The 18989-nt window shown below is 39.2% G+C and overlaps 1 protein-coding gene across 3 annotated transcripts; it reads left to right on the forward strand.

Moving 5' to 3' along the window:
• The first annotated feature begins 286 nt into the window (after nucleotides 1–286).
• On the forward strand, nucleotides 287–18306 carry LOC141001132 (solute carrier organic anion transporter family member 1C1-like). 3 transcript variants are annotated; one of them, XM_073472108.1, is made up of 15 exons: nucleotides 287–489; nucleotides 5114–5277; nucleotides 10241–10382; nucleotides 10751–10883; nucleotides 11036–11157; nucleotides 11248–11394; nucleotides 12216–12314; nucleotides 12645–12893; nucleotides 14119–14283; nucleotides 14898–15093; nucleotides 15335–15500; nucleotides 15741–15925; nucleotides 16961–17025; nucleotides 17357–17474; nucleotides 17785–18306. In XM_073472108.1, the coding sequence occupies exons 2-15, from the start codon at nucleotides 5182–5184 to the stop codon at nucleotides 18008–18010; spliced, it is 2109 nt and encodes a 702-aa protein (XP_073328209.1). In that variant the 5' UTR covers nucleotides 287–489; nucleotides 5114–5181; the 3' UTR covers nucleotides 18011–18306. The 3 variants fall into 3 exon arrangements, with proteins under 3 accessions (XP_073328209.1, XP_073328210.1, XP_073328211.1); XM_073472109.1 differs by having other exon boundaries at nucleotides 17847–18306; XM_073472110.1 differs by lacking the exons at nucleotides 287–489; nucleotides 5114–5277 and having other exon boundaries at nucleotides 10300–10382; nucleotides 11013–11157.
• The last annotated feature ends 683 nt before the right edge of the window (nucleotides 18307–18989 follow it).

The following is an 18989-nucleotide window of genomic DNA, read 5'->3' on the forward strand; positions in this document are numbered from 1 at the left end:
TGCTATCTGTAGAGGACAATTAAGGGTAGACTAGGGTCAAAATCTGGGAAATCTGAGGTCTCCCCTACTTCTGCCAGGTCTGATGGATTAATTATTAATTGCGGATATCTAAATCAGGGCTTCATGTTGCGGGGGTTTACCGACACACTGCAGGTGTTTGACAGAGACATGTCACCGCTCACAGCTCACCAGAGCTCAGTGAAAAGGTGCGATATACTCCCCGGCGAGTAGTTTCCTCAGCTGTGTGGCGCGTCACGTGTGCCTCACTGTGCGCGCGGTGCTCAGTATCCACCCTGTCGCCTCCACTGAAACACACTGTTCTCCAGCTGCCTGTCGAGGAGCGCGTGCAAGTATGAGCAGGTGACTTGGTGGGAAGGAAGGTCGTTTCTCTCTGTGGAACAAGTGGATTCTCACCGCCTCGATTTTTCTTTTCTTTTACGATAAGAAGTTAGAGACGCCGTGAAGGAAGAGGGTTGAGCTCCGAGTTGGGTAAGTATCATGATGTTCCTTTTTTTGGAAAAGATCATGCGGATTTTGTTGTCTGTACATTTTGTTTGTTTTGTCAGGGAGAGGATCCAGTGAAGCTGCTGCAGCGGTTATGATTTCAGATCATTGACAGAATGAAAACGTGCCATATTTAACTCATAACCGCATAAACAGTTCGCACTTTAAAGGTGTAGTGCGCACAGCTGTCCGTGGACACAGCAGGGGTGGGGAGGGGGAGCTTGCAGACTCCAGACAGACAGCGCGTATCTGGCGGCCCAATCTATGCATCGATGAATTAACCCGAGTGCGTGTGGCGTCCTAACGCCGATAATTCAACAGAGACCACGTGATTGTTGCCACGTTTGTTATAGGCAGCGAGAAAAAAGCCCACTGATATTACTTCAAACTAAAAAAAAAAAAAGTGAAAGTTTACTCACTGTTTTTTTTTACATTAATCTTAGTTTTCATCACTGCTTTTTCAAAGAGTTTGGCTCTCCTTGAAATAAGTCTTATTTGACTTTATGGCCATTGACCTGCCTTTAAATGCTCCAGGTTATTTCTTCCCTTTTTACATAGAAAGTTATAATATGGTACCTTTTATCATTTTATCATCCACATGTTTGAAGGCCATGCAAAACAGTGCATTGTGTCCTGAAGAAACTGAGAGTTTTAGATTAAACTGCAGCTGCTCAGTAATATTAAAGGCACATTATGTAGTTCTGGGGAAGAAATTTTAATCAGACGAGAAGGATCTTTTATTTGTTATGCCTAAACAAACTAAATGAACACATTCTTAGTTTTTGTGAGGACAACACAATTTCATACTGTTTTTACTTTGCTTATGTTTGGCGGACCCTGCCACCTTTCTGGCTTCTAACAGTGTTGTGGAGACCTTATTGTCCTCTGAGAACAGCTGGTTTATTCAGTTCTGGAAAAATAGATATTACTGAGTTTGTATTATTACCTGATTAATGTTGTAAATATTAAAATTCTGAGTTTGGATTTCTTCTCCAAAACTACATAGTGCCCCTTTAAGTATGGTTTGAGCACCATGATCCACTCACCTTCAGGGAACTCTCCCCTCCCTCCTGTATGGATCTGACTGTGCAGTCTTGTCTGAATCCCATACTGCCTCTGGATGGACGCCAGTATAATTGTGCACATACAGGGAATGTAGCCCATTAACTGCCTGTCTCAATCAGATACAAGCTTCAAAACAAACTGATGTAAGTGGTACATGAAATGCTTGTGGGATGCAGTTTAGAAGATTGTGTAAAAAAGTTAAGTCATCACTGTCTTATTACATGAGATGGATGAATGGCTCTTCTTTCTATGTGCATCCCTAATTGGTAGGTCAGTTTTATTAAAACTAAGAGCTTCTTTCATGCATAAAAGAGAGACACTGAGGCCATTATTGTTTACAGCCTTGTTGTGCCAAAAGTCTGTCCTGCTGAATGTCTATTAAGGTTAGATGAACATGAAAGCCCTTATGGCATCAGCTACATTTCTTTTAGCAGGGTTCAAAGCTGTCTGTCCGTGTGGTTTGGTGCATGGAGGAGGGATCCATAGGGAGTTGTCATGTCTCTGAATAAGCAGTCTGGCTTTTAAACAGCAATGCGGCTTTGCTTTTTGCATTTCTTTCCTCTGCTCTGATTCTATCATGTCATGATTCACATGCACCAGACTGAACAGACTCAATGCAAATATCAGTTATCTTTTCGTAGCAACTCCCTTTTCCTTGGTCGTTAAATGTCACTACGGTTTTTCTTAAACTGTTTGCTGTCACTTTATCGGTCAGAGCGCTTTGCAAAGATGTTTTTTTGAATCCTAAAAAGGACATTACTATGAAACAAAGATTTCACTTGTAGTTGACTCCAAACTTATTATGAAACCCAATCATTTTGCAGCCCAGTCATACGACTGCAGTCATTAGTGAATTCTTACTTTATTTTTCTTTACACACTTGTCATTGAGTTTTATCATTCCTCTTAAAAGTAAACTTCACAATTTCGAAATATGTCTTAGTATCGCCACTGCTACTGAGGACATCATTCTAAGAATTGAAAGAATATGTTATTAATTACTCATCTCTTCAGCATGATACATGTCTCTGGTCTGGTGTCTGTTTTTCTACAATACATCTGAAGTAAAGGAAGGTCATTGTAGCATTTTTGGGTAAGTGATGGTGATGACAGACACTTAGGGTTTTCCTTTATGTTAAACATAGTGCATGTACATCTAAACGAGTGGTTCTTGTACATTGATAATAGCCCAGACACAGGCATAGTTGGTCAATTAGATAAAAGGGAATTCTGGTATTTTTCAACCTGGGCCCTATATTTACATGTTTTGGTGTGTAAACAATTCATACTTACCAGAAGTTTTGGAATCAGTCCAGTTGGCAGCCACGACAGGGCTGGAATGACTGCAACTTAATCCTTAGAGGCAACTTAGATCATCAATGTTACGTCCTTTTAAAGTGCTTGTACTGTAAGTCTCTGACAGCCTTACGGAAACGATTCCAATGGAAGGCTGGCAGTTTCTCTAGGTAGACTCCAATCTCCTCCCTTCAACTCTGATTCACGTTTCCACTGTCGTATTCATGCAACAGCTCACATCTCGTGCAATTTCAGAATGAGACTTCTCCTTGAATGAGACTTAACCTGTTAGCATGTCTTTTTGCTGCAGTCTCCTGTGTGTGTTTCATATCACTACCTCTTTGTCACTTGAATTCTACAAGATCAGCTGTATTCAGTTCATCTCCGGTATGAAAACGTCAATTTACTGTAGTCACTGAGCTGCCCATTTGCTTGTTAAGTCTGCTTAAAACTTATTTGTATTTCCCAATAGTGAGCTGATAACTAATCTATATGTTTAACTTGGTGTGAATACAATCAAGAGTCAATAATTATATGTCTTGAATCGTCATTTACACTAATGTCATAGATGTTGAATAAAATGCCTTGCATTAAATTATTCATTTATTTATTTATTTATTTGCAAACTACATTTTTTTTTTTAACTGCTGTCATTTGCATTTATAATTCTTGAATAAGTTGTCATTGATTTCATCACCAAGGTTACAGGATCGTTTTCTGCTGAGAGGAAATTACCGCTGACAGTAATTCAAAGATTTTTGATTGACATGTTTACAGTAAACAAAGCTAATAACCACAGCTGAGACAACAAACACACATTTATACAGACTGAAATTGTCAGTGGACCCCATTAGTTGAGGTATATGATCAGTGCACTAGCATGCAATGGGTCCTTAGTACAGTTAATTGTTGAGGTGTGTAGTCTGATTATAGGTAGACGTAAGGTATTTTAAGCCCCATCAGTCAACTCCTTGTTTATAACTAGTCAAGAACATCCATAAGACACTCGTACTTATAATTCATTGTCAGCGTTTGCGTTCTCTATGCTTGATTCAAACTGCTAGCTCACACAGAAGCTCTGGGAGTGTCTGTCTTGCAGTTCTGATGCGGTTGTGTAGTTTTGCAGGTAAACACACCGACTTCTTCGGCCCTCTCAAAGTTCAAAAGAACTTTAATAACGCATGTTCAACATAGCTATCATGCTAGTTACTAGTAAAGCCAATAATCAAGTGGATATTGTTCAAAGGGTTAACATTGTGCAAGCAACTTCATGAGGAGGACAAGACTTTTTAGATGCTGTGTGCAGCTCCACTTCTCAAAATAACTGCATTATATAATGTTTTAAATACAAAAGATAACATTAATTTGTTGGAGTTGTTGGAAGGTACCTTGATGGTGCGAGGCTACCCATTCATCCTTCCTTTTTTCATTGTATTAAGCTAGGCTATATTTATTTATTTATTTATTATCAGCGTTAGCTATGAGCTAATTGACATCTGTTGAAAATCAACCCTTTTGTATAAAAAAACAGTAAAAAGACAGTAAGTATTAATTTTAAAATAACATCAGTGAGTCCAACAACAACAACAATAAGATTGCAAAGCATTGATGGGGCAATATGTAACATTCAGAAATTAAAATCATTAACAGTATTTGAGGAATAAAACTTCTAACATTATGGCCTCTATGTATTGTGTTGCAAAGATATCTACTGAAGTTAGCATGCTAATCAGCTAGCCCTGACATGTCACAGTCTAAAGCTCTTGTGCTAGCGGTGTAAACACTAATGATCCTCCATTTCACCGAACACCCAGTCTGGACTGCTAGCTGCATGGCTAACTGAGCTAACTAGCTAACGGCTGCTACAGTTAGCAGCCGTTAGCCATTAGCCATCCAGAAATGTGCCCCTTGTTTCTTTTGAACTCGACAGGTGGTCAGTTCTTACATATTGCACCTTTAAAACACTACAACAATGACAATCAGATTTCATGTGTGATGTGCACATGACTGGGTTGATTTTACACATGATTTCATCCTAAATGTAAAATCAGTAAAGCTGCAGCAGTCTCTTATATTGATTGGCACAGAGTGTACAGAGTGCTTCTATGTTGTTTAACCTTACATCAGTCCAAAAGGAACATGCTCATCTTAATATGTACTGTAGGCCTATAATGAAAAGATGTCTGAGTGCAGCGATTGTTGTTGAGCAAAATGGGTTTGACAGATTTCTCATTCTGAATTCCTTCCAGCAGGTGTGAGTGAGGGAAGCCATAGTAAACCACCCAACAGCTCAGGCAAGTTACCCTAGGAGGCTGCCATGAAGAAGATGGACAACTCAGCCGCTGGCAGCTGGACGCTTGACAACAAACCTACCTCCTCCGCAGTGAAGAACTCCTGCCACCCCAATCTGAAGGTATTATACTGTGTGGAAAAAACAGTAACACAAGCCAATGGGAACAGTGTCATCTACTAGAACACTCATAAGAACATGCTGAAGTGTTCAGCATGAGGCCTCACATGTCAGTCATATTAAAAGTCATCTGACTGGTTTAGAGGGAAACAAAAAATGTCTCTCCAACGACTGGGACCATATATACGTGAGAAAGAGTGACACAGAGTGCATATGTTGGTGAATGCACCCTCTTGTGTGCCTGTTTCATGTATATGGGGAAAAGCTTTAAGCTATTGCTATAAGCGTCTCTGCTGCACTGTGATTTATTTAGCATACCTGCCAACATTCCTGATTTTTGCAGGAATTTCCCTATTTTAACCCTTTCTCCCATTGTACTCCTGATTGGTATTTTCCCCCGTTAATCTCTCAATTTCATAGTGATACAAATCACAAAGTGTTTCTCAGTTTGTGCTTGAGTTGTGTGTGTCCTGGTACCTGGCAACCCAACCCAGAGGCTTGCTCAAGCTCTCTGCTCTCCTCAGTTTTATGCTGAAAATGGATCAAACTGGTCCCAAGAGGAAGAAATACATTTCCAAATTGTTCTCCACTTGGTGCGAGACCTTTACCTTACTGACATTTACATTCTGGCTCACATGCTCACCTTCTTTCCTCCACTCTGCAAACTGTAGTCCTGCATCATTTTACCCTTCCTTTTCTTCTTTTTGAAGGTCTACCTGGCAGTGATGGCTCCTCAACACACACACACACCCTCACAATGTCAGATGTTGACTTTTGATTGTTTTTTGTTTATTCTTAGGTTCATTTTTAATTCATTTTACGGTGAGCTATGAATTCAAGACCAATGAAGAGTCATTTTAATTTCACATCCTTAACATGTGATGTTAATGTATGGGGAGTTGAGGTTACCCAAGAAAATCTCCATCTCTTTTTCACAGCCGATTTAATAAGCAAATTATGTATGCATGACTTGCTGAATATAACCACTCTAAATGGCGTCTGTGTACATCGATGCAAATCAATGAATGAACACCCACTGAAAGTGAGTCGAGCATGCTGCATGTCTCTGGTAGGCTTTGCTGATGACCATGAAAGGTGTTGAATGCAGCAGCTCCCGGTGCCCTTTGCACTGGGTATTAAGTCGTTGTGAAAAATTCCTCAGACAAAGTTTGTGCTTCAGTAAAATAGGTCAGAATGGAGGGTCTGTACCTCTTTATTGGATTAAGAAGCACATTGGACAATCATTTAAAAGCTGCTTAGTGAAATGCTTATAAGGAATTCCAGTCATGCTGCCTTTTTGTACATGTGTGTTTTCTTTCTGTGTGTGTCCTACAATGAACTTCTCAGTGTGGTGCTTTGATACAGCATTCACTTGGTAATCAAGAGAAGGTGTTTTTTGTCTAATTAATTTCAAGTTTGTCTAGCCCACATTAGGATTGTCCTACATGTATTCAACCTCAGGTAAATATTGTGAGATGGGGTAGTGATCTTTTTTTTTTTTAATCTCTTTCCAGTGTTTTACTTCTAAGATTTGTACAGTTTTTTTTGGGTTTTTTTTCAAAAGTAAAGGATGTTATGAACTATACAAGATTTTGTGCATATAATAACAAGGAATCACACTTGTATCACCAAGAAAACAAAAAGACACAATAAGAAATGTTGCAGAACTTTTAAAAAGCAAAATATCTTTCTCATCAGTGGAATTCACAGGTGATAACTATTATATTTAAGTAATTTTATTTAATATATTTTATTTCCTCAATATGTCCTTAAAACAAAATATAAACAAATAATTTTGGAAAAAACACATTGTGACAGCTAAAAGAAAGGACATTATTTTTTAACAAGAGCTCTTGAGGACTTTATGTTTATAATTTCCTTCTATAACAAAGTTAAAAAGTAGCTCAGACGAATGTCAAATTAGATGTAAATCCAATTTAAAAACAAAAGACAATGCAACACAAAATAATTTCAAAATTCACGAAATAAAATACATTTCCCCTCCAGCTCCAGTCAGCAGTCAGCATTACAGAACATAAACACCCAACAATTAAAGTCACCTCTGCAGATCACTGCTGCAGTCAGGTTAATAAACAGGATTGAAGATAAATCCACTTTTTAACTTTTTTAAAAAAAATCTCTGAGCTCTTCTCCCGTCGGTAAATGGTTCCAGTCTAACTCTGGATGTTTATTGCTCCAGAAGGCCCTCTTTCTCTTTCAGAGCTGGCCAGCTCTGGGCAAGTTGGGCAGCGGCTCTGCCCTGCCGCTCCACTTGGCCCTGCCAACACAACACTCGCCAAAAAGAGACATCTGGTGGCAGAAATAAGACATTGTGCCTTTAACATCGCGATGACAATATGGCTCGCGATAAATAAACAAATACTGAAGTGTTTATTTAAGCGCTTCTCATCTTCCTCAGCCATCATGCTAGCTAACCTCGCAGTTGGCACCAAATTGAAATCAATTAATCTGAGGGCAGCTGGGGATACATCCGATTGGTCAAATGTTGCATACTGAGTGTGAATACATGGAGCATGTCAACAAGATTATTTTTTCAATTTATGTATTAGTCTTTTGTGACTTGAGGGTGAAATGAGAATGAGAGAAAACATGATGCAGTGATATATAGGCTGCCCCACAAGCTAGAAAATGATTTGGCCTCAGTGGTTATGCTTTAAATCTGAGTCACAAAATAAAGCAAAACTGGGTTTGGAACTGTTTCACCAAAGATGCGTCATGAATTTTTGCATGTTGGTGCTCACAGCATGCAGCTGGTGCCTTTTTTTGTTTTGTTTTTTGCCCCTGCCCCTTAGCCAGCCGGAGTCTGCCACTGATTAGCTCCTCACAGATTTGAGAATCTTTCTTCTTCTTGCTCTGAAAAACTCCATGTTAAGGGAGACTACTGCTGCAGAGAAATATTAAACTTCTTGTTCTTTCTGATTCAAAGAGCTTCGGGTCAAAGACAATGGGGTTACATTTCACATGACCTAAAGCTCCACCTTGTGCTACTGCAAGACTCACTTGGAATTCCCTAAGAACACTGGTTTTCTAAGGCCACTCTCGACACAGACTACTAAGCCCAGCTCAGGTTGTGAAGTTCATTACATTATGTTGTTCAGGATCTACTTCTTCTTCTTATTTGTAATTTCTAATATGCCGGTATCAGAGAGGCAATAGCATATGTGGTTTCCTGAAAGCAAAGCAAGGCATTTGTGTTTACACTTGGGACCACCATCTGAAAGAATGGCACCAAACTACTGCATGTGTGTAACTGGACATGAATTTTACCCTCACCAGATAAATCTGCTCAACTGACAAATCAACACTTTTTCAGTATCAGGGAAGATTACAGTAAAGATGTAAAAATACTGTACTGCTGTAAAAACCAGTAAGAAACATCAAACTGTTGTACATGTATTACATCTGAAACAGTAAGTGGATTCATTAATCACCCTTCAATTAATCAATTTAGCAAATGAGGCCAAAAGTCACTGACTCCAGCATCTAAAAGGTATATTTGCGTATGTTATTGTATGTTTTTTTATGTGTGTTCTATGACAGTAAGTTATATTATCTTTTTGGGTTGTAACTGTTGGTCAGACAATAAAGATGGATATGTCACAATAAACTTGTGACTTTCATTTGTCACTATTTAAAGACAGTTATTAATTGCAACCCAACTTTGAATACATTTTCCACATTTGGCCTTGAGAGAGCGCCTTAACATTATTCAACAGAATATTTTATTAGTTTAAAAATATTAATGAACATGACGATACATGATGGGCCATACATTAATACTTACTACCTCTTATTTTATTTTATAGTAGATACATAGATTATACATAGATAAGTGGCTCAATAAATATATTAATATGCCACTGAATGCACCAAAAAGTAAATAAAAAATAAACGCAGGCATTAATTAAATTGGAGAATACAGAAATAAATACAATTTTTAAAAAATGATTAATTCATAAATTAAATGGGAAATGAAAGAGGAAAGTAAATAAATAGTAGAATTCATATAAAAGTGAAAAGTGGCAAATTAAAGCAGAAAAATCAATTTATGTCACATTTTATAAATTAATTAATGATTACTTTTGATTAATGAATTTGATTAATTAATCTAATTGGTTAATACAATTTATTTTTGGTGCATTTAATTGCATATTAATTTATTCATTTAGCTGTTTATTTATTCTTCTATTTTTTTTTTGATTTTGGCAGTTTCAGTCCTCCATATTAACCGTGAGATCTTTTGTTTATGTACTGACTGCTGAGCTTATGAAAACTCATTTGTAAATGGAAATGTGTTTCTTTTTACATTATGAAAGACATTTTGAGATTTTGCAGAACTAGCATCAATGTATATTTAAAATAAGTTATTCATAAAAATAATACAATTAACGTCACAAATGTTTGTGATTTCACAGTTGCTTTCAAATGCATGTATGCGTCTCTTCTGAGGTCAGGCTATTTTCATCCCTGAGAGTTCAGGCTCTCACCTGTTTCCTATTACGCTGCCTGTCGGTCAGCCTGTCAGCTCATAGTGCAGTGGATGTGTCTGCGTCCTAGTGGGATTGGCTTCTCTATCAACCTTGCCTTGCCTTGCCTCTAATCCTCCCTTTGTTGCTGACTGTCAGTGTCCACAGGTGGCTTAACAAAAGGAGGAGGGTGCTCAGTAACACTCTCTGGCCAAAACTTTAACAGCACATTGCTTTCCTTTGACAAACACACATCTGCACTGCAAATACACACATCACAAGCTAGAGCTCAGTGATATGTGCTTTTTATTCTCTGTTTTGTTTTACTTACTTAACCCCTTATGTTCCCCTTTCAAACGACGATATTTGAACTGCAGCACCGGGAGTACTAACTCAATTAATATTAACAATACGATAAAAAGAATAATAATACAGCTTGATATAATCTGTTGAAGTCTTCTCTTTCTGTGTTTCTGTAGATGTTTCTTGCCGCCTTGTCCTTTGCCTACTTTGCCAAGGCTTTATCTGGCAGCTACATGAAGAGCACAATTACACAACTAGAGAGGCGATTTGACATCCCCAGTTACTTGATCGGCGTCATAGACGGGAGCTTTGAAATAGGTGAGTTTCTCAGTTCCATTTTGATCATGTCTCTCTTGTGCAACATGCGTCCTCTTTGAGCATTGAATACACACTGGTCACAACCGGCATACCTAATTGTCTCTTAATGAGCGAAAAATCCTTTGAAGTGACAGCATGTAGGTCTAGAAAATAGATGGACTTTGTATTTTTTGTGCAGTTGCTCAACAGACTGGGGACACTGAATGAAGATTTTGCAATATTGCATATGCATGCCTCAGATAAATATGAATATTGATACAGATTTACTAATCACTTCACAGTGATTCGGTCTGTTCTCTTACCTTATATTTAATGCCTTTTAATGTCTCATCTCCATCTCTTCTCTTCTGAACATCTCAACCCTGTAGGGAATTTATTGGTGATTGCCTTTGTGAGCTATTTCGGTGCCAAACTCCACCGACCAAAGATCATAGCAATCGGATGTGTAGTGATGTCTTTCGGGACCTTTTTGATCGCCATGCCTCATTTCATCATTGGCCGGTAAGCAGAGTATTGTGTATATGTGCATGCATTGCAGATGAGAACTGTACTTTCTGATGTATGTATTTGTCCTTCACATTGTGAATATCTAACGATACCTGATGCTTTCTCCCTTCCCTTGTTTAACAGTCACATTGGTATTTTGTACGCAGCTATAAGATCGAAACATCAGTCAGACCGTCAGTGAATTCAACCAATAGCCTCTCTCCGTGTCCAGAAAGCTCACCTGAGTCCGCCAGGGCAGGTGACAGACCCTCTATACTGCCCTCTAGAGGTGAGATTGGGAGTAGTGTATGTTGTTAATGCCTTGAAGGTTTGATTCATAAATTCTAATCCCATTTCACTATTTAATTTGGAACTCTAGGGTGTGAGCGAGAGTCTGGTGTTTCGATGTGGATCTATGTGTTTTTGGGAAACGTTCTGCGTGGGATCGGAGAGACTCCTGTACAGCCTCTGGGAATCTCTTACATTGACGATTATGCACAATCCGAGAATGCTGCGCTCTATATTGGTAATGTACCTTACTCACAGCCTATCTAAGCAGCTTTGCACGTTGCAACAAGACAGTCTATTTGAATATTGTCTAAGGTGAATGCTAAAAAGTGTAGTGTCAGTGTGAATGACTCATGCAAAGTAGACCGTCAGACAATATGTATGTTTATATTATGATTAATTGGGCTTTGGTGGATCCCTCCCTCTGACTACATGTTTAATAAATGCAGGCTTTTGCCAAAAGACAAATAAAAATACATCTTAAAGGAGGCACATTATGCCCTCTCAGTTTTTTTCTTTCATTCAGTGTTTTATGTAGGTTCTTGTGCATGTAAAAGGTCAAAGGCTGCAAAAAAAACAAAAAACAGAAGCTCCTCTCTCCCACAGAAAACCCTGCTCCTTGCCAGTAGTATTTCCTTCGATTCCGTGATCACGCTACGTCACAGAGTCACACATTTGCATAATTTATGCCTGGCAGCTAGTTTGGCACGTAAGAATTAATTTAGGGAAGCTGCTTTTTTGTTATAAGTGGTGCTTGCTCAGGCGTGTGCGAGCTGACCTTGAGACAGGAGCTAGAACAGAGTGTTTCAGAGAGAGAGGGAATACAGTGCTGCTACACTGGACAGTATTGGAAAACGGGTGTGTTTATTGAGCATTGAAGCATGTAAGGCTATTCTAGTAGTAACCCAAAATAAAATTCTGAATGTGAAAATGAGCATTATATGTCTTCTTTCAAAATGAAATAAAGCATTGCTGACTTGAGACAAAAGACAAGATATTATATTAATAGGTGTTGAATGTGGTTAAAGTTAAAATCTGATTCTTTGTTGTTTATTCTAGGATGTGTCCAAACCATATCAGTTATCGGTCCTGTCTTTGGATACCTACTGGGGTCGCTGTGTGCCAAGATCTACGTTGACATTGGCTATGTGGACATGGGTGAGTAAGCTGTCATCTGACTGATGAATTATGACTGACTGAATGACTGTGTTGTGCTTGGCAAATTGATTGTTCACGCTGCAGAAATGCACTCACATTCCTCTGTAGAGAGTTGGATCTATATAATTTTTGTTGTACATGACAGTGTTAAAGGTGCGTAAAACATAACACCTGCCAAAAGGAAATGAATTAGGGCAGATTGAATCTAGTGACACAGTATGACAGTATGATCTGAAGCTGTTGTAAACCTTTCTATGTTACTTGGCCCACTTTGACCATAGTAAATGATAATCAAATGAAACAAAATGTATCCACATGCTCTCTACACAGAGACGGTGACTATAGCCCCTGATGATTCCCGCTGGGTGGGGGCATGGTGGCTGGGCTACCTCATCGCTGGTACCATCACCCTCATGTCTGCTGTTCCTTTCTGGTTCCTGCCTAAATCGCTGCCCATGCCCTTGGATAAACACGATACCAGCTGCACTCCAGAGCAAACCAGGTTCATCAAAGATTCTCCAACCATGGAGCACAAATTCAGACCTGAGGAGCCTGCTAATTTACATCAGATGGCCAAAGGTTTGAATATAGTCACATTAAGTTTTATATTGCACTGAATATTGAGTTTTGGCTTCCTAATCTGTATGCATTCAGTGAAATCTGCGACAGAAGCGAGTGTCAGCTCGACTTGATTGTTTCCTGATTGTTTCCTATTGTAAACATGCAGCTGCGGCGTGCCACTTTTGAGCCCAATGCCCTGTTTCTATTTCCATCCCTGTCCCTGGGGACAGAATGCATATTTAACAGATTCAGTGTGGGCAATCACTTCCTATCAGACCTCACATACAGTCATGACACTGTGTAAGGGATGTTACAACTTTCCCTTCACCCGTGTCTTTTGCAACATTTTATCCTTTATTGACTGATTGATCGTTTTCTCAGATTTATACCACAACTGCAAGCTGCAAGAAGCTTTATTTCTTCTCGTAAATTTAAATTGTCCTCAGATCCAAGAACAATTTTGTCAGCAGTTATACAAGCCTGATTCAAAAAGAGTTGGGATGCTGTGGAAAGCATAAATAAAACAGAATGTGATGACTTGCTCAGTCTTTTTGACACTCAATTTGAAACGATACGCAGACAGTGGGCCCTATCATATGCCCAGCACTCACATTGTGTAGGGAGCACATGTACCTCCATCTGAGAGCTCATGGGTGTGTAGGTCTTAAAATCAGGTGTGGTCATGTGCATTGTTGGTACATTGCTATTGTGAGGCAGCAGAAAGCGATTGTGCCTTTGACCAACAAAAACCTGGTCTATAGGCGATGGAGCTGTGTTTTTCCTAGTAAGATGTGCCGACATACAGTAGGTGAGATCACAACATGCATGTATTCTGCTTGAATGATTTGAGAGGCTGCTTTCAGACATTTTCATGGTTTCCGTGCGTGTAGTAATGTCACTGCGGCAGATATCGTGGCAAATTTGAAAAGCTTTAGTTATAAACTTGACAGAACAGAAGCTCTCCAGATGAAATACATTAAAGTTTTAGTTTCTGAAATGTTTTTCAGAGTTCAGATTTATCAGGAGGATGGCTGCTTTGTGATACTTTTCAGAATCACAATTGGGTTTTTTTCATTTTAAACATGTTTGTCGGTCTAGTTTTGAACATCAAATCCTTTTAATAAATGCAATATTAATCAGTAAGTTATGAAAAGATTAAGAGAACCAAACAACAAATGTTCATAATGTGTTGAAAGAGGTAAAACCCATGTTTGAAGTGGTATTCATAAACTTCCCCACACAGAATTCCTGCCCACACTGAAGTGTCTCCTTGGAAATCCTGTGTACATCATCTACTTATGCGTGACCATCATTCAGTTCAACTCCCTCATCGGGATGGTCACCTACAAACCTAAATACATTGAGCAACACTACGGCCAGTCGGCATCAAAAGCCAATTTTCTCATGGGTAAGCAGAGGATTTTGATAATTTATACTGTTTACCTTGTTTGGATGATTTTTCTTGGGTCATTTTATATTTTAAGATGAGTAACAAGCTTGTTCAAAAACCTGTGCTGCCTCTCTGAAAGGAAAGTATTTAAGAATGCAAAGTGATGTGAGCCACACGGTCATCATAAGTGTTTCATGAGCCAGCTTTTGATGAATTTTTTATGCTTCAACTCCCACATCCCTCTTAAGTAAACGCTGCAGCTTCAAAATGACAACCAGGCTTCCCTCAGTCGTCGGACGTCCTGTAATGACAACCATTGATTTTTAAAAAAGCACACGGATTAATTGCTACCAAGCCTGATGGAATTGGAGACAGAGTAACAGCACAGCTCTTTGAATCCATTTAAGTGTGTGAGCAAAGACGGTGCTGGATGATGAGAAATGCATCCCATATCCTCTCAACCATCAAAAGTCATTTTCATATTTCACAACTTGACTTCAGTTCACTTCACATGAAATATGAATGAGAGAGTTCTGACTTTAATCCCAGTCGGGGAGCGGTGTTGCTGCCTAAAGTGGCCTGTCCCTCTTTTCCCCCCGATAAGAATCTGTTGTATTCTGCCGTTTGGTTAGGCATGATCAACATCCCGGCTGTGGCTCTGGGGATGTTCTCCGGAGGGGTCATCATGAAGAGGTACAAGCTGGGTATCATGGGAGCAGCTAAGTTTGCCTTTGGGACCTCCCTGCTGGGCTACTTCCTGTCGCTCTTTTTCTTAGCTATGGGCTGTGAGAACTCCAAGGTAGCAGGCATCACAGTTTCATACACCGGGTATGTGATGTCTGGATATATTTCCCACATGTCTCGGTGGAGTAGGTAATAGAAGGCGCTAGGTTTATGAAATTCTACAATTAATCATACAGCTAATACACTTTCCACGGTTTATTTAACGTTGCCTTTCCTTGTCTCTATTTTTATATTCCATGCACTGAAATGATTGTGGCTCCACATTTGATCAATGTTTCACAAGCTGTCAATAATATATGCATTTTCTTCATGTTGTCACATACAGAGTGCAAGGCTTGGCTTCTCAGGAGCCGTCTCTCTTCTCCGACTGTAATTCGGGTTGCTTGTGCTCGAGAAGGGAGTGGGATCCAGTGTGTGGAGAGAACGGGATCACCTACGTGTCCCCGTGCTTGGCGGGATGCGCCTCTGCCACTGGCTCTGGCAGAAATACGGTCAGACACACACCACTGACGTCATGACACACGCCGCTGACGTCATGACACACTCATATTTCTCAGTATAACAGTTCACTTAGTAACACAGCATCATATTTTGCCTCTAGCCTCAAGTTCTGTGTCATTCATATCATACAAGTGTTTCCTGCTGTGCCGCAGCTCATTTGTCATTGATAAACGTATTGTTTTCCTCTTTGTTTTCTTCATATTTTTCTTCTTTGTTTTCTTCTTTGTCAGGTGTTTAACAATTGCAGGTGTGTAGCGCTGGCTGATACACAACCAGGCAACCTGACAGCCACCCTGGGCCAGTGTCCGCGCAGAGACAGCTGTGACAAAATCTTTCCTTACTTCCTGGCTCTGTCCGTCCTCAGCTCCTTCATCATATCTCTGGGAGGAACACCTGGCTTTGTGCTGCTTGTCAGGTCCGTCGAAAACCCCCTTGCAGACTCACATGTGTCTTACTATTGAAGAAGCAATTCATCATCTTGTCATTCTTGGGCATTTTACACTTCCTGCTCTCAGCTTTCGTATGATACAGAATCATCAGAGAAGATATTTACTAAAACTGTCAGAAATTCAAGACACTACAGATGAAAAGGGTAAAACAAAATTGAACAAAAATAAACATTTACTTTCATTAAGACCCTTTTTCTGTTTTACAAGTTTGTGAAATGTTTTGTTTTGAAATATGTGCTAATTAGCACACAACTTTCAGAAGAGAAGTCTGAACACCGGATAAAGCCAAATCTCTTGTTTCATTTTGTTGACATATTAGAGCCAAAGCTTATTACAGAGGGAATTTTAGCACTAGAAAATACTGCCATAACAGTCATAAAAAAAATCAATTTTGCCATGTTCAATAAATTGTTATATAAATCAGGCTATGAATGATGCACAAACAAATCCCTCTGTTAAAACCTTCAGGATGTAGACAGAGATAAAACTGGAAATGTAAGTGAGTACTGACGTGGAGATTTCTGGCACAGAGTATGAGTGAAAAAACTCATTTTGGGAGTTTTATTTATCGTAAAATTACATTTTTAGACAAAGAATAAGGCATCACAGGTAAATAGGCTAACTATTTTAACTCATATATATCACCATGGAACTTCCCCAGTTGAAATACATTAAGACAATTATTTGCACTTATTTTCTGAAATGCTATGTTTAAATATGCCATGATACATTATCTAATTTAATATGTGCTCATTTGCATACATTGCCAGAACAGAAATCTGAACTAAAAGAAGCACCTAGCCTGAAAGAGGACATGTTATGGAAGACAAATAGCCTGAAATCCTCAAAATTGACCCATGTACAGTACAACGAAACAATGTTTCCACCTGCTGTTTCTGACCTTAAAGCATCTTATCAATGTAATGTTCATTTGTAATGTATAGTGTCTGCCTTTCAGTGTTGCAGGGTTCCTCTTTAACACCTCAGCCTTTTCTCTATAGGTGCATTAAGCCTGAGCTGAAGTCACTTGCTCTTGGAATCCACACGCTGGCCACACGCACCCTCGGTGAGAGCCATCTTCGGTATTCTGTTCATTACATTTCAAACTACGCAGTATGAATATCGGGTGCACAGAAATCTCTTAAGAGCTAACATTCACTTTACTATATGTTGAAGAGAGCAGAAGTACGTATGGAAACAATTTCTTGATATGTGAACATTTGAGGCACCTCTTTCCCATTAAATAGTATGATTATAAAACTTTATTTAAGTACTGGAATAAAAGTAATTATATTTTGTGCCATATTTGATCTTTTAAATGATAGATATCTCATCCTGAAGCAAGCCTTTATTTGCTCTTTGTTTGAACTAACAAGTTTTTTTAAATCCTGCAACAGCTGGAATACCCGCCCCTATATACTTTGGAGCCATAATTGACACGACATGTCTCAGATGGGGATACAAGATGTGTGGAGGAAGAGGAGCATGCAGGATATATAACACCGCAGCTTACAGGTAATTCAATCTGGAGGGCTTTTGTTATGAAACTCCATATATGATACCCCATAGGCTGTCTTTAAAATTCAAAGAGTTCACTTTGAAACAAGACAGAAGGTCTATGAGCATGCAGGCTGTAATTCTTATTAACACAATGATTAGATTGATGAGAGAGACAATATTGCTGCTGGTGGTGGTTAATGACTTGTGGAACAAACATTTGTGTTTATTAAAACTTGAGACAGGAAATGAGACTCACCCTCAGGGACTTGTAGCTCGACTCTTTCCCAGTGTGTCCCCTCACAATAAAGCTTTCTTCGTCTTACAGGATCGTGTACCTGGGCCTTACACTAGGTTTGAGGACGGTCTCCTTCCTCCTTTGTATTTCAGGCTTTGCTCTACTCAAAAGACATGTAAAGAGGGAGGAGAAGTACGCTCTGACCAATGGCAGTGCAGAGCTGGAGACGCTAAGGAAAGAGGAGAACAGCTCCGTCCACTGTGAGCAGTTTATACCGACCTCGGACTGCAATCCTGACAGAGAGACTCGCTTGTGAGCCTCAGCACAACCTCTTGTCTTCTGACACAGGTTCATGGAGCACTATCAGATGTATAGAGGAACACACACACTGTGCACACTTTTGATAGCACACAGAGTATATATTTGTACAGGATTTGTGTAGATGAACTGTACGATACCTGAAATGAGTCATTTTAAAAAAAGAAACTATGCTGGAATGTAAAAAAATAAATTAATGTGTTTTTGTTTTTAATGAAGACTTTTGTAGAAACAAGAATGTAATTGTGATGTATTTTCTATGTTGGTTTTTATGATTAAACTTCATAAAATTGATTTTTTTTTTTTGATTCATCATATGTTAAGGTGCCTGAGTTAGATGATTTAACGCCATCATGCCAGTTTTGGGTTTGTGGCTTTGCCTTCAGTTGAGAAGGTGTCTCAACCTGTGTCGAACGAATGAGGTCAAATAGATCAAACCTAGAGGCAACACAGGAACAGCAGTGCTTTCAATGATTATCCCGTTGGCATACAAAGTTGAAGCTTCCACTTCCTGCCTAGATGTGACAGCAATCATTCCTTCAGTGAGATTATGATTTTATTCCACTTTGTAGCTTTGATAATCAAACTTCTCTTCATTCTTCTGTAGCAAGCTGACACTGCTGTTAGGTCAAGAACAAACTGTCAAACTTTAAGTTAACATAAAGAAGCCATAGAGTCACTTAGAATCATGTAAAGTTTGAGCATCCAGAGGTTTATAATACTGCAAATGAGGGCCATGAGATGTGGTTGAAAGCTCCAGAACAAGTGCTTAAAGGTCCACCATGTGGGATTTGGTGCCATCTAGAGGTCAGGTCACAGATTGCAACCTACTGAGCACCACTCGTCTCACCCTCTGCATGTGTAACATGTGAAAGACTCTCTGAGAGAAATGTTAGTTTCATGAATAACAGAACACCATCATTTATATGTAGGCCTATTCTATGTTGCATTTCGGGAGTGATAATGAGGCTCATTAC

The sequence above is a fragment of the Pagrus major genome, chromosome 8, assembly GCF_040436345.1.
Source record: "Pagrus major chromosome 8, Pma_NU_1.0".
In the NCBI taxonomy this organism is placed as follows: Eukaryota; Metazoa; Chordata; class Actinopteri; order Spariformes; family Sparidae; genus Pagrus; species Pagrus major.

Coding starts and splice junctions, on each gene's coding strand:
- LOC141001132 (XM_073472108.1), top strand. CDS start 5,182: ATGAAGAAGATGGACAACTCAGCCGCTGGCAGCTGGACGCTTGACAAC. Junction 5,278..10,240: donor CCTGCCACCCCAATCTGAAG/GTATTATACTGT, acceptor GTGTTTCTGTAG/ATGTTTCTTGCCGCCTTGTC. Junction 15,094..15,334: donor ATCACAGTTTCATACACCGG/GTATGTGATGTC, acceptor TGTCACATACAG/AGTGCAAGGCTTGGCTTCTC.